General features: G+C 37.7%; 2 protein-coding genes across 2 annotated transcripts; one reads left to right on the forward strand and one right to left on the reverse strand.

The window, feature by feature from the left end:
• The first annotated feature begins 4,729 nt into the window (after positions 1-4,729).
• LOC125229486 (ribonuclease Oy) lies at positions 4,730-7,381 on the forward strand. Its single transcript, XM_048134373.1, has 3 exons — positions 4,730-4,886; positions 4,977-5,275; positions 5,470-7,381. Exons 1-3 carry the CDS (start codon positions 4,840-4,842, stop codon positions 5,934-5,936), a joined length of 813 nt encoding a protein of 270 aa, XP_047990330.1. The 5' UTR covers positions 4,730-4,839; the 3' UTR covers positions 5,937-7,381.
• A 3,194-nt stretch (positions 7,382-10,575) lies between these two features.
• LOC125229403 (UBX domain-containing protein 1) lies at positions 10,576-16,367 on the reverse strand. The gene is made up of 6 exons (XM_048134262.1): positions 16,207-16,367; positions 15,732-16,128; positions 15,304-15,488; positions 11,679-11,861; positions 11,049-11,167; positions 10,576-10,763 (listed from the first exon to the last, which is right to left on the reverse strand). The coding sequence occupies exons 1-6, from the start codon at positions 16,254-16,256 to the stop codon at positions 10,720-10,722; spliced, it is 978 nt and encodes a 325-aa protein (XP_047990219.1). The 5' UTR covers positions 16,257-16,367; the 3' UTR covers positions 10,576-10,719.
• Positions 16,368-16,589: the final 222 nt, after the last annotated feature.

Genomic DNA, 16,589 nt, shown 5'->3' on the forward strand with positions numbered 1-16,589 from the left:
CCTTCACGCCGTACTTTTTCTCCTATGATCCGTTGATTGCACCGGCCCATAATGCACTAGTAATTGACGGATACCTGCGCAGTCGCTCGAGACGGCACACGCTAGACTTTTTCAGCCGCGCACTGGACCAAGTGACGTAAAAACTACGGTAAAGCCTGCACTATTTATTAGATACTGCTCGCTATAAAACAGAATGGGTATCGGCTTAATCGCAGGTATCAACCAAGAACCATATAATACGGGACAGATAAAGCCCATACAGAAAAGCGTACCCCTGAAATGTATGGGCCTTATAGGCTTAAAACTAGATGGCGCTGTTTCGCAGCCTGGAAGTGTCCAAAATCATATTTTCCCGAAATATTTTTGCGTGTTTTTATTTTTTATAAGAACAAATGATATGCTCCTTTATTTTAATATCATGATAAAATGAAAAATGTAGGCATCATCAGTGTAGTTATGATAGTATTTAATAGGTGGCGCTAAAAAAATGAGGTACAATTCTTATTATGGAGATTGTGAATCCTATATTTACAGAAACATTCGCGGATATACATATCATAGTGCCGTTATTATAATATTATTTTCACCACACCAACTGGTAAAGGCTTTCTTTGCTATTCGAAAACATAGGAAAATTGCATTTTATCCACAAGAGTGCAAAGCAATTTTCAAACATGATTTTACCTATAAATGATCAGTTTGAACCATAAATATAGAATAAATTGATGGATTTGATTTAGTTTGATGTTTTATAGTCAGTATTTTGTTCGTGTTTGTGTGGTGCACAGAGAACCTCCTATAGAGTGGCAGTCTTGTATATTTGGTTCGCGATACGAGTCACCAGTGTTTGGGGTGCGAGGAGCGGGCGGGGAATGTGTTAAGCGCGCTGTGATTGGCCGTTTCAAGGACGGCGGGCAGTCGCGCCAGATGAAAAGGGACAGAAGTATGACTGTCCCTCTACTGACGCGTAAGTGGCCAATGTAAGTTGACCTATGCCGGCTCTGAATAAATTATAAATATGACTTATTTGTGGAATGTAATGCCGTCTGTTTTTAAATTTGAGCTTCTTGTTACCTTTTCACACCATTTCACACTACAGGTGGACATCTTTAAGGCATCAAAATACCCTTTTCCAATTTTTTTGTGCGAAAAACACGCGCTGCTTTCGGGTCTGTTACTTGGTCGATACTGATCGGGCACGGCGAGCGCCCGCGCTTATATCAGTGCAAATACTAGGAAGGCTGGCGACCGCGAGTCGTCTTGTAATAGATGTCTATAGGGGTTGGTCTGTGGTGTGGTGAAAATGTTTGTGTTTCACTTGGTGGTCAAGTTTGTTAACCTTCATGCCTTGAAACCCTCGCAAGTCTCGCAACGCTCAAGATTCCACTTTTTGTATTGTAAAATAATCTTTCACTTGCTCGGGTATCTGGGGGCACGGTAGTGCCCCCGCCAAGTCGAGCAAAAAGAAGCACGGCCGTACCATCCTTTTCTTGAAGCATTTCAGACCAAATAATTAATTGAGATACGGTTGTACTCACGTTATTATATCGCTATTGCTGCGACATGTTTCGGGCCAATTCGGAGGCCCCTCTTCAGGCGTATAGGAGTTCACGCGACGGCTAGACTCCGCAAACTATGATGATATATGAACTATGATGTATGATGGCCTGAAGAGGGGCCTCCGAATTGGCCCGAAACATGTCGCAGTTCAACCCCTGTTACTCCGTTGTGGATAAACCCAGAAGCCTGAATTTTCAGCACCCAAGCAGTTACTGTAAACACACGGTATATTCCAATAACTATTACCGGAATAGCGGGTGCATAGATCCGTAGTATCCTAGTATCCGTCATAGAGTATATTGAATAGTATGGTGTATGGTATAGATAGTTATGTTATCAGTCAAGATCATGTCAAGATTTTCGAATGCAGCGCCATCTATTATTAAGTTAAGACAACTGTTCATGGGACTTTCCATGCCTAAAGGTTCCCTCTAGCACATATAAAACATTTGGACCCTTTAGACCTGGAATGCCACATATTTATGGCGGAATTTTTAAACAGGTTTGATGTTTTCATTATGAATCTGAACAAACGAAACTTATTTTCTACATTCCATAATTAAAAGCAAAATTTACAATTTAATTACATATAATTAACCATAGAATGTCGTTCGCTAGTTTGCAGATGGTACAGCGACATCTAGCGAAAAATTTGGACATAAAAAAATACTTATACATTTTACGACGCCAAGTCTTTAGCCAGTTTGCAGTGATAATAGTGACATCTAGTGACAACTTGCACCCTCTATCGTTAAGACTCCGCGAACACGGGCGACAAAACTGTTTTGTCTCCGTCGCTCGGTCTATGGGCTAGTATGAAGGTGCGCACACGAGGCGACGCAACTTTTCATACAAATACGAAAGTTGCCGCCCTTTGTCGCCCGTGTGCGCGGAACCTAACTTCCCTAAACATATCCCAAGTACATCGAATCCTTTGACTGAAATCATCATGGGTAATTAAGGGTATGACCGAAGTCAAGTCTGACCAAAAAGAGTAGAAAAAACCGGCCAAGTGCGAGTCGGGCTCGCGCACAAAGGGTTCCGTAGCAGCAAATATAATAAACTAATGTCAATTCCCTGCCAAAATTAAGTTAAATCATATCCCTATAGAGATACTTTGATCGAATCCTTTGACTGAAATCATCATGGGTAATTAGAGGGGGGGGACATGACTGAGAGCTGATATCTCAAAAACCGTTCACTTTAAGAAAAATGTTTTTTAGAAAACATATCATTTTAAAAGTTTCTGACCAAGGGTATGTACATCGAAAAAAAATTTTCAAAATGTATGTACATTGTGTCAGTGACATCTCAAATTTCAAATCAATAGTAAATGGCTGTGAGACGAAGACGGACAGACGACACTGCGATGCATTTTGGCTACGGAACCCTAAAAAAAGCACATTGTAGTGACATCTCTTTCAAATCAATATGTGTGAGGAAACGGGACGACACTGCGATGCATGTTGCCACTTTTTGATTTCTACTCTTTTTGGTCAGACGTGGGTCAGATTGTACTACTCTTTGGCCTCACACATTCGGTATATGCCTCTATGGGCTAGTATGAAAGCACGGTGTTTTCAGTCAATGGAAATAGTAAATCCGATGTACTTCGGATATGTTTAGGAAAGTCAACGATAGAGGGCGTGAAAAACAATTATATGCCGTAGTGCAAGTTGTTCGCTAGATGTCACTGTTACCTTCGCAAACTGGCTAACGACTTGTAGTCGTAAAATGTATAAGTAAGTACTCTGATCAGTTTTATTGAAATTTAAGATTTTGTTAGATGCTAGATGTCGCTGTACCACCTGCAGACTAGCGAACGACATTCTACGGATAATTATACCTATTTAATTAAATTGTAAATGTTATTCTTGTTATCATTTTTGGCAATTAAGTTATTTATTATATTTATATAAATGACAATAAATGTAAATTATATATAGATATGAGTATTTTTTGATGTCTAAATTTTTCACTAGATGTCGCTATACCATCTGCAAACTAGCGAAAGACATTCTATGGTTAATTATATGTAATTAAATTGTAAATTTTATTATTATCATCGTTTTTGACAAATCAGCCCGTGTAGAATAGTATATTGTGCAACAAGGGAAGAATAGTAAATAAATAAAATAAAATAAATAAATATTATAGGACATTCTTACACAGATTGACTGAGGCCCACGGTAAGCTCAAGAAGGCTTGTGTTGTGGGTACTTAGACAACGATATATATAATATATAAATACATAATAATAGTATATTGTGCAACAAAGAACCCTTAGGCATGGAAAGTCACATGAAAAAAATGTCGTAACTAAATAATAGATGGCGCTGCATTCGAAAATCTGGACTGATAATTCTATACATATGTAGTGCAAAAAGATTTGCCTTCGTATTGTTACGGAAACGTACGAACGTGTCATGCTATTTCAGTCAGTGTCAGTACAAGATGTACTGACATTGACTGAACCAGCATGACAAATACGAACGTTTCCGAAGGAAACCCTTTTCGCACTACATCTGTACCATACTATTCAATATACTTTATGCTCTATACCATACTATTCAATATTCTCTATGTATGAAAGTACGCACACGTAGCCACGCAACTTTTCCTAACGCCGTGGCTTGCGTGGGCGACGGTCGCGCGATGGTCGCGCGACGGTCGCGCGACGGCGATGCGACGCATACGAAATCAAACCTTATCGATATGGAAGTATGAGACGCGACGGCGACGGTCACGCGACCGTCGCCCACGCAAGACACGGCGTAATACATTGGATGCAAGAAGATAACCTACCCTTCATCCCTTCATCACAGAATACATAATAGTACAAACTATGAGTACAAGTACTTCATTCTGAAAATTAATTGCTCACTAACGACATCTAGCGTCGTTGTGTGGGAACGTGAAACAGTGGTGAAACACGACAGTTGAAAAAAACTAAACGTTGCGTTCATAATTCATAAGTAATATATACACGTTTTATTCCATTATTCGAATTTTAACTGCCTCGAGTTATACTCAAATTAATATTCATTCATATTATGTATTTACCCTAAATATGTTTGTAAAATAACTAAATAATGTAATTATATTATAGTCTACTTAAACTGGACGTTCTGAAATAACATAAAAGTCAGAATGAATGACGTTTTGCAATCGTAAATAGTTTTGAACGTCTAGGTATTGGACGTAACGTAGACAAATAAAATATAGAAAATTGTTATTGATATTTATTTATTACTCTGTCGTGATCAAATAGTTAACAAAATGCTTTCTAATGCATATTGGTTGACACTATTAGTGCTTTATTTATGGTAAGAACTTACAGGTTTCACTAGTGCTTTAGTATTTTGCACTGTATTTTATATAAGTACGTGAAAGTAACCCATTTTTACTATTTTTAGTTTTGATTTTGCATATCCAAGAAAATTCGGCTACAATGACAACACGGATCATCACTGGGATGTGTTAATTTTCACACAACAGTGGCCATCAACATCTTGTGAAGAATGGAAAGACAAGAGTCCTTCAAATAAATGTACAATGCCAAGCGTCCTGAACTCGTTCTCTATCCATGGGGTTTGGCCGACAAAATACGGTACCTTGGGACCCTTCTTCTGCAATCGTTCTGCACATTTCGACCCAGAGGCAATTAAACCCATTGAAACGGAACTAACTGATGTGTGGACCAATATTGAATATGGTAAATACTATATTTATTTCATAAGTTTTGCTGATTCACTTGTTTGTTTTTACCTTGTTGGTTAGTCATGCCAGCTCCATTTTTTAAAGAACAATAAATGTAAAACTTTTCATTTCTATACTAGTTAAATAGTTCTAAACTATGTATAGGTACATTATAATTTTAGTAATTTATAATTTAATTTATTCTTTTAGGCACCTCTACATACTCTCTTTGGGCCCATGAATGGACGAAGCATGGTACCTGCGCTGCAGAAGTCCTAGAAAACTTCAATACAGAACTTAAGTACTTCACCAGAGGTCTTGAATTCTACAAAACCTATAATTTAAGCAACATACTCAGTGAAGCGGACATTGTACCATCAGTGAATAAGGCTTATGATTTAGTTGATATTGTTAATGCAATTCGAGTTCACCTCGGTGTGAACCCAGTAGTTGAATGTAGAAAAGAGGAAGGTAAAAGCAGCTTATTCGAAATTCGTCTTTGTTTCACTAAGGAATTGAAGCTTGTTGATTGTGATGGTGTTGTACATGGAACTAGTGATAATCTACTTACAAACTGTGACCGAACCCAGAAAGTCTTATATTTGCCTTACAGTACCAGCTCTGGTCTTGTGCAGTGGTATAAATTGATAACTTGGTTGCAATGGTTCACTCTTTAATTTGGTGATATATGTGAGTGTGTTTAGTAAAATGTCCTACTTTGTCAGTTACCATTAAGGTGAGATTTACTTGTATCTTTATATTAATAAACTGACAAAGTGGGACGTTTTCCCGTGCACACGCACATATCGTTTGCACATGACAATCATGATTAACGACTGATGAACTGGAAGTATAGATTGTTTAGCACAGTGACTAGACACATGGCATAAGGGTCCTGTTCCATATTCATAGTTTGTGTGTCAACTGATCAATATCAAATACATCTCTTTCAAATCCATAGCAATGCCCACCCTTTCTTTAACTAACTCTTATATTATAGAAGAAAAGATGAAATTTATTTGTCAGGAAGTTACAGTTCCAATAAACCTTAATTTATGAATGCCAGAAGACGTTAAACTGAATAATAATCTTTTGGATGTTAATTATATCAAAGAGTTAACAACAATATCATAAAAAGGATTTATCAATGTATAAACACTGTTACAAAAATATTGACGTATTAAATAAATTTTATATTTACATAATTTTGTGTAACCAAAATCAAGGAACTTCTTTTGATGTAAATACATATTTTTTAGCATCAAAAATAGACCACTTATGATTGCCAAAATCTTTAAGTACTTACTTCAAAATATCTGATAAAAGTGATGCACATTGGCACATTTTTTGTAGAAAATTTTACTTATTACTAATAGCAATACGAGGCGGCTGATGAACTTACTATTATAAATATTCATTAGATTTTTTTTTATGAATTACTACATTATAAGTAGGTAATCTAACTAAGTAGTATGTAGGAATACTAGTCTGTTAGATAGTGTGACTTTTTTGCTTCTCTGCTTTCTTTCTTTCTACATTCGTATTTTTATTTTATTTTTGGCACAGATTTAAGAAAATTTTGCTCTGAGATTTTTGGCCTAATAAATAGCAAAATAAGTTGATAAATCATATTGTTTAGTTTTCTTCAGTTAAAAACAATTTAAGTAACAAAAGATTTCTATCTTTCCATCAGAGATGGGATGTCTCATGTGCAATATAAGGATCATTTCATTAAAATTTGTGTTGGCGTTCCAGACAAAATGATCCTTCTTGTACTGGAAGCACCCTTATGCTTCTGTATCGAAAGTCACATTTTTTAAAGTAAAAATATGTTTGTTTGCATTTACAATATTAGAGCAGTTGTTCGCATATCGGAGAAACAATTAATTTATTCCATTACCCTTGGTTTGGTGTCCAATGGCACCAATTACCGACAAAGCAAACTATAGATTGAACTATGACCTATTAACTATGAACTATTTTTCATACACATTAGATTTTGCTTTCTCAAGGTTCTCTTTCTCTTACACTCTTATAGAAATTAATTCTTAAATTAATGTAATAATAATTTTAAAAAATCTGGTCTATTTTTTTATTAATAAAAACTGCATAATAATACATTTTCAAATGTGTTGTTTTATTTAAGAGCAGCGGCTCTACATACAGTACCTAAATCAAATACAGATCTGCAATACCTAAAAACTTAATACATATAGGCTGTAAATATCAACGCCTACCTCCGACAGTATTCATTCCAAGTTGCCTAAAATATAAATAGTAGTAGTATTTTTAGGGTTCCGTAGTCAACTAGGAACCCTTATAGTTTCGCCATGTCTGTCTGTCCGTCCGTCCGTCCGTCCGTCCGTCCGCCCGTCCGTCCGTCCGTCCGTCCGTCCGTCCGTCCGCGGATAATCTCAGTAACCGTAAGCACTAGAAAGCTGAAATTTGGTACCAATATGTATATCAATCACGCCAACAAAGTGCAAAAATAAAAAATGGAAAAAAATGTTTTATTAGGGTACCCCCCCTACATGTAAAGTGGGAGCTGATATTTTTTTCATTCCAACCCCAACGTGTGATATATTGTTGGATAGGTATTTAAAAATGAATAAGGGTTTACTAAGATCGTTTTTTGATAATATTAATATTTTCGGAAATAATCGCTCCTAAAGGAAAAAAAAAGTGCGTCCCCCCCCTCTAACTTTTGAACCATATGTTTAAAAAATATGAAAAAAATCACAAAAGTAGAACTTTATAAAGACTTTCTAGGAAAATTGTTTTGAACTTGATAGGTTCAGTAGTTTTTGAGAAAAATACGAAAAACTACGGAACCCTACACTGAGCGTGGCCCGACACGCTCTTGGCCGGTTTTTTAATTGTTTACTAACTTTGGATAGGCCTGTACCCCCACCTTTTTCTACCGTCTTCAGCATATCGTCCGATTACTCATTAGAAAACACTGATGAACAAAAGCCTTAATAATATTTGCAACGACCACGATAGTCACCTTTTGCCTAGCGTCTGCGCTTTAAGAATTTTGGTTGTACTTGGGGGATCCATTAGTCTTTCAATACAATTATACAAGACAACTAGCCAGTCTAGGTAGACAACTCGCCTACCTGATCGTGATCCATGGCCACTACGAGATGTCTCTGCTGACACTTAGTTGATAGCCTCGTCTGTTCTGTTCAATGGCTAACTGACCTTAGTCAAGTGTTTCTATATTTTTTAGGGATGTACCGACTATTGATTTGGCCGACTAGGCCGACTACCGACTAGTCGGCGCTTGGGTGACCGATTAGTCGGCCAAAACAGAATTTTCGACTAAATTCACATTTTGAATGTCATTTTTGGTCTATCGTTCGCGGTTTTCATGATTTTTAGAGGTTCAAGGGTCTATGAGAATATTTATATACATTTTCAATTTTTAACAACCGATTTGGCATAGTAAGTAGTGACTTATTGATCCTGCCCATGAAATTGATAGTCCTAATTAGGACATTTTATTTTCGCGATGATCACAGATATTTGTTGTTTTGACTATGACAAATAAGTGACGAATGCATGACGAATAAGTACCTACATAATACAACCACATCAGCTGTTAATTTATTTTTTACTGTTTTTCTATCAATTGTAAAGTGCCGACTAATCGGCCTTTTTTGCCGACTAATCGCCGACTACAAAAGTGGCCGGATAGTCGGCTTTCCCGACTAGTCGGTACATCCCTAATATTTTTCATAATTAAATAATGTAAGCACTTATTATGGCGTACGTAGGTGCCTATAGCTTGTAAAAATAAAAGGAGCGATCTTACTTCGAAGTAACGATTAACTACGCTCTTGAAATAACGACCGTGACTGGACGATTGAAAAGCCACCGTGAGTCTACATGAATGGGTCACTTCCAAATGACATGCGGGTCTTTGATACATTTGTATGAATGCGAACGTGGACAGTTATTATTATTTAGTTGGTTTCAAAACAAATTGTTTTGTTGGGTGTAGGTAATAAAACTAATAAACCAACTAAGTTGCTATTTAACAAGTCCTACCTATTCGACGGCTGTCATGAATTCAAAACGCACCAATAATTTGGAATCTAGACAAGACTCTGAAATACTTAGATAGTCGGACCATACCTATGTTCTGTCACAAAGGTTTTTACCGTTAAAAAAAATAAAGATCCCTATTTAATATATGTAATTTTAACCATGGTTTCTATCTAGCCATCAAGTAGTAGTAGTATCTATCTAGTCATCAAGTAGCATTTGTCGATGGCCGTGAAATCTAAAGCCTACTGAAAAGGACCTACACAAGTTGTAAATTACTAGCAAGACTTCTTAGAAAAGAAAATGCTGGCAATTGCATATGTTCTTGACGAGGATTCTCACTAGTAAACTATTGATTGACTATTGACTGAATTAACTTCCTTTTGCGAAATGTATTTTTTCGCACGTTCGCGACGAACGATAATTTCAAGGTCAAGAATTGTATAAAGCCGCGATCTTGTTTTTTTATCTAAACATTTGTGATATAATGTAGTAGCCAACTAAATACCTACCTAGTTCATTATACCTCGCCCGAAGCTGTTATCGCAACCCTGTAGTCATAAAGACACGAGGACTAGGCTTGTGTCGTTCACGAACTATGAACTGTTAGGAAAGGGTGCCATGTGATCCTATGTACCTATATGCAAACAACTTTGTAACCATGGTTCGCAATAAATGATTATCTTATCTTATCTTATAAAATCCCATCAATGACCGAAATGAACTGAATCTTTCCGTGGTCTGAGAATCGGTCTTTGCTCATTTAGTTCAGTATAGGATCGGCGAGCGCGAACGGTTTGGATCGAGAACGAATGTGTGACTGCGCCGACCGAGAGCGAGAGCTACTTAGCAGAGCAACAAAAAAAGTCAAGTTTTCATATTAAACTTCGGTTACTTACAACCTTTCGGCCCGGAATGTTACTATCTGTGGACTATTCGTATAATTTTGACACTATTCGGTCCCATTCGTTCTGATCTTTCCGACCGCAGTGGTCGCTGGTCTGGCTGCACTAAATGAGCAAAAGACCTAAAAGAGCGAACTAGTTCATGGGAGCGATTGAACGAGATCGGAGCGCTCCGATCAACGAACGAAACGGCACAAGCCTAACGAGGACCTAACATTCCCAAGTTAATGCCTACATTGATAAATAGTTAAATACTCATATTTATGCGTTGAGTAGATAAGAATAGTAGATATGAATACCCGTGTTAACGTTAAATTAACTTTAAAGCAGGCATTTAAATTATTACAATAAAATACATTGATTATGAAGAGAAACAAGATACTTTATTTACTAGCAATAGTAATACTAATAATAAACCACCATTAACTTAGTTCATACAATCCCAAATCAGTACAAATTCTTTTATAAATTAAATATAAAAAATGGAGCGCGATTGAGTATGTCTTTATGGACCTCGAGAGACTATTATCACCGCAGATGGTACCAGTCCTGAAAGCAAAGGAGAAAATATATTTTTTATTTTATATAAAGGCATTGCACACAACACAACACCCACATATTTTACTTAAGCACATTATGTTCAATTGTAAATAATAAGAAGGCTAAATGAATGCCTTGGCAAACCAGCTTTGTCAGTAGAAAATGGCGGCAAATTACATACGTATCAGTAATATATTTTATATAGGTGGAAGACATAGTAAGAAGTAGTAGTAGTAGTATGTATAATATATATGTAAGAAAGTTACTCAAAAACAAGACCATATCGCGACTTACCTAGTGACTCCAGCGGTTTCTCATAGTCTTCGGGCGTAAATATCTTCTTGGGGAAAGTAGTCATGAGCTTGAAACTGTCGTCGGAAGCGTAGCCTTGGGAGTTCATCTGTAGGTACAGCCTGTAACATGTAAACATAAACGAAATGTGAATTTTGATGGGTAACTTATCGCTTTTGCAATAGTTTTCTTTTACTATGGGTAAAAGCAAAACGTCAGATAAGCTCGCAAGGTAGGTACGCAAAATACATTACACTAAAACGCGTAATTTATATCTTTGAGTTTTGGTATTACTGAGTTTTAGTATACCGTTCGGAAATCTGACGGGATAACAGGTGCATATATCATCGATATATCGACGCATATCGACGTGGGAATCGGATCGAATGTGCTATGCGCTTTACAACTATCAAATTTGCATGCGCGCATTACATATATCATATATTCGTAATCAGTCCACGATAGGTATATTATCAGACTGTTGCGAACTGCTCTCCGGTGCTCGCGCACATCTTTCCAGGCGCGTGCCCGGTTCGTAGCTCGGACGCGGCACGGCGGCGGCCGCCTATTCCTCTCGAGCCTGGTTTTCTTCCTATAGGTAGTGTACAACTGTACACAACAGGAGTAACTCACTTGACGGCGGCGAGCTGCTCCTTGGCGCCGAAGGTGTGCGCGAGCGCCGAGCCGTCGGGCAGGCGCAGCTGTATGCGCGCCTGCTCGTAGCTCGGCCGCGGCACGGCGGCGGCCGGCGCGGGCGCGGGTGCCGGCGCTGGCGCTGGCGCCGCCTCCGGGATCGGCTGCCCTGCTGCTGCTAGTCTGAAATATTAAAAAACACTTGTTAGAAAATAAGAAGCACTATTTATAGGGTATTTTAACCCAGCGTGTGCGCTTAAGTATAGTCAACCAATTGGAACCCTAGGCCACCGTAGAACTATGTCATAGTGACGTTATAAACCAAATTGTAAGAAATCTCTTACTACTTGTCATTTTGACATGGTTGTAGAGTGGCCTAGGGTTCCAATTGGTTGACTGTACCTATACACGAGAGTGAGAACAATACATTTACTAAGCGCTAGTTGAACTTGTGCTTCTTATTATCACGAGTTTGAGTTACGGTCCAGCCACGACATTGGTCTAAGCGCGACAGCGGTGAGCGGCAGCCATACGTGCGAATGAAAAGTCCCATCGCTGTGTCTCACTCCAATGTATGGCCGCCGCTCACCGCTGTCGCGCTTAGACCAATGTCGTGGCTAAGCCGTTAGGGTCTCCTCAAACATGTCTACGCTGAATCAGCTCTTGTCGACCAAAAACCGCTCGTTAGTGTGCGACGTGTAAGCGTCGTTATCTACTAACGAGCAAATTTTGGTTTGATAGATCGGATAGGTTCAGATAACTCTTAGTCCGTTTTCACATTATCTGACCCGATATCGGATGTCGGAAGGATTTCAATGGAAGAAATCTAAGATGGCGCCTGTAATGTATGAGATATCGGTCCTACACCCGATATCGGATCGGATAATATGAAACGCACTTACACTACAACAGGTATGTAATGATATAAGAACAATAGACAATAGTTATTATCAATAAGTGGAATCTTGAGCGTCGCGAGGGTTTCAAGGCACGAAGGTTAAACAAACTTTATAACACTTTAAGTTCTCGCGCTTTGTACACATATTTAAAGTTACATACAGGTCGAACGCGATTAATTAACATTATTTTTACCTTTTTTCCCAACGTTTCCGCGACCACGGCTAGTGCAACCTGGCCGAAACGTTGGGAAAAAAGGTAAAAATAATGTTAATTAATCGCGTTCGACCTGTATGTAACTCTAAATATGTAAACAAACTTTGCCACCGAGTGAAACACAAAATTTTTCACCACACCAACACGAACAAAATACTAACTGTAAAACATCAAACTAAATCAAATTCAAAAATTTATCCAATAATTATGATTCAAAATCATCATTTATAGGTAAATTCTACCAGTCAAATTAAGACATCAAGTTAAAATTTGTATGAAATTACTTTGCACTCTTGTGGATAAAATGCAATTTTGCTATCTGTTTTCGAATAGCAAAGTAAGCCTTTAACAGTTGGTGTGGTGAAAATGCAATTATTCAAAGCGCAAGACATCGCCTGTTAAGAGGATGCAAACCGGTATAGGAGTAGAAAGCCATCGTAATTAGATAAATGAAAGTAAAAAGCCTTGTTTCGTTTACATTGTTAAGGTTGATAGTGTCGGCAATCGAGCTAAGAAGATGTGGTCTAGAGGATTTTTCTTAATCAGTGTATTGCTTTGTCCACGGTAAGACTAAGCATTTTGGTTGGTTTAAAAATTTGAAATAGGTAGGTAAGTAAGATTACTAAAACAATATATTTTAATTTTCAGATTAAATTATGCACTTTCAAACAGTACGGGCAACTTAAAGTTAAGTGAAGATCATCAGTGGGATGTGCTTATTTTAGTTCTGGATTGGCCAACAACATGGTGTGACTGGTGGAAGGAAACTAGCCCTTCAAATGTCTGTTATATGCCAAGCGTAGCGAATTCGTGGACCGTCCATGGTATTTGGCCCAGTAAGTTTGGAACAGTTGAACCAAACTTCTGTAATAGCTCGGCCCATTTCGATCCCCAGGCTATTAAAACCATAAGAAGTGAATTAATTTTGATGTGGACCGATATCTTCAGAGGTTAGTTTAGTAATAGGTACGCATTTTTAATTTTACATACTATGGTGCCTATCCACCAGAGAAGTGGTAGTGGTGCTGGTGTTTATTTGATATGTGGGTAGATACTGTATTTGACAGACAGCAGGTGTTTTTTACCTGTCAACAGTGACAATAGTATTACCAAAGACATATATAACTCCGTATAGACAGATAAAGTCTAAGAAAAAAAACGTACCTCAGTACCATACAGAAAAAGGTATGGTGGCCTGGATGGCATCACACCTTTGGGGTACGCTCAGCTAGATGGCGCTAATATTAATATTTGACATTTTAACACATATCAAGCTAAGAATATGGCCCAAATTGTCAAAACTGAGGTTCAAAAGTTTTAAGCCTGTGTCAAGAGATGGCAGTCTATGCACTGTGATTACCATACATCGGGGTTTTGGGAGCGGGAATGATTTACACTAGCCCAAAAAGGGCGATTATGATGAACAACAGACATTACTATAACATTTCTAGGTACATTTGGAGCCAGATACAGTTTAATCTATATTTCAGTAATTGGAGTTACTATAAACGGAGTTATAAATACACGAATTCATTCCAGCTCCCAAAACCACGATGTATGGTGATTACACATTTTACTTTGACAGTAACTCTCTATAATACTCAATCCTCTTTGGTATTACCTTTCGCTTCTTGAAATTTTATAGTTTGGAAGCTAGGAATGCTAGCCAAAAGCTCAGAGATTAAAACTAGAGTCAAGTAAAATCTCTGCTGGTGCCATCTATAATATGAAACACGCTTTGGAAATTCCTAATCCTGTTTTTAAATACAACCCTTTTTACTAATGAATAAAAATGAATTACTCATATACCATTTTAGACAGATCTTCAAACAACTTCTAGTCTTACGAATGGATGAAGCATGGTACCTGCGCTACAGAAGTACTGGGGCAGCACAACATGCAACTCAAATACTTCACTAGAGGCTTGGAATACTACAAAGCCTTCAACATTTCTAACATTCTCAGAGAAGCAGATATTGTACCATCAGCAAATTAAAGGCTATGATGTAGTAGATATAGTCAATTCAGTTAGGGCCAATATTGGCGTGAATCCTGTAGTAAGGTGCAGAAATCATAATGGTATAAGTAGCTTACATCAAATTCGTATCTGTTTTAGTAAGAAATCAAAGCCTGTTGACTGCAATGGAGTGGTGTATGACATTAGTGATGGCCAAAACCACACTACAATCAGTGACAACATGCTCACTAACTGTGACCAAAATCAACCTATATGGTATCTGCCATACATGACTACTACATCCTTGAGTAATGTAAAAAAAATTGATATAGTAGTGCTCTTTATGTATTGTTTAATTATTATACTTTACAGCTACTAAGATCATGTTTTACAGTTTATCCTTCTCTATTTTGAAGATATCTGTAAGATTGCACCCCAGCAGGATTGCCTTACCTTGTAATACTTATGTTTAAAAAAAATATTCTGATAGTTTGTATTTTATTGAACAAATAAATTAAGAGAGCCATAATTCTTAGTAAAATAATGTGAGCTTACTTTCGAGCCTGCTTGTCTGCTTCAATCTGTGCTCGCACACGTTCTCGCGCCTTTTGGTCTTCTATCTTCTCACGCCGACGCTGCTCCACGAGTTTTTGCATTTCTTGCTCTTGCAACCGCAACCTCGCATCCTGCATGTCTTTACCAGACTTTATGCGCAGACGCTCGCGCTCCAAAGCCTCAGCCTAGAATGCAGGGAAAATTACATAAAATTACAATATTCTAAATATTCAAAAGCATTGCTTTGATTTAGACAAAAAACGAAAATAATTGTAAAGCTGGCTACAATTTCAAATATTTAGATTCTCTTTAGAATTAATTACATTACTTATTTAATATTCTACCTAAAAAAAGAGTTCATGGAAAATATTTAAAATGAATTTGAAGATAGAATCTGAACCTGATAAATAGAATAATACAAATAATACCTTGTCCCTTTCCTCTCTCTCCTTTCTCTTCTGTTTCATCCGCTCCTCAAGTAGTGCAAGTTGTGCCTTTTTCTCTTCTTCTGTGAGAGGTTTCTTTTCTTCTGTGGACTCCGAAAAACTGCTATGATTAGTCTTTGCTGCATGAAACTCCATTTCGTCCTGATTCTTAAAAAGTTTTCCGCATTCATCACATTTGAAAGACTTCGCTTCAGCTGCCGGGGCCTCTGATGCCTGTGGGGCGTCTGTGGACGTCGCCGGTTCGACAGCAGCCGCTTCCGGCTGTGAACTCGAGTCAATCGTATGCCCAACGCTTTCCACAGGGTCATCAGCGTGTGCTAACAGCCACTCCATAGCCGGCTCAACGCCCTTGAAGTTAGTAACCTCTAAAGCCTTCTCCCTAAAATACAATAAAACTGCTTGTATTAGTCTGAAAATAATAACCTATTTCAATAGCACATCATATGCCTTAACTTACGCTCTTTCTTTTGGGAAGCCCATCTCCATAAGAGTTTGTATTTCTGCCATGTTTGTGCCCGTAAGATTAACAATACGTAAACTAAATTATTTTTATCAGCTGTTTTCAGAATCCGTTTCCAACTCTATAAAACAAATCCGACTGTCATTATGCAACAGATAAAATATAATTTCGAATCATAAAGTTATTTAGGTTACAGATAAAAACACTTAGCTTAGAACTATTTAAAGAACTATAGTAACACATCCGACTCGTCAGTAAAAAAGGCGCAAAATATAAATTTCATTCAATCTTTTCTTTTTCTACTGATAAGGAAGGCCAGATGCCAAAACTCCATGTACTTGCCATGTACCACTTTACTGGCAAGTAAACACTGTGGAGAG

The sequence above is a fragment of the Leguminivora glycinivorella genome, chromosome 1, assembly GCF_023078275.1.
Source record: "Leguminivora glycinivorella isolate SPB_JAAS2020 chromosome 1, LegGlyc_1.1, whole genome shotgun sequence".
Classification (NCBI taxonomy): domain Eukaryota; kingdom Metazoa; phylum Arthropoda; class Insecta; order Lepidoptera; family Tortricidae; genus Leguminivora; species Leguminivora glycinivorella.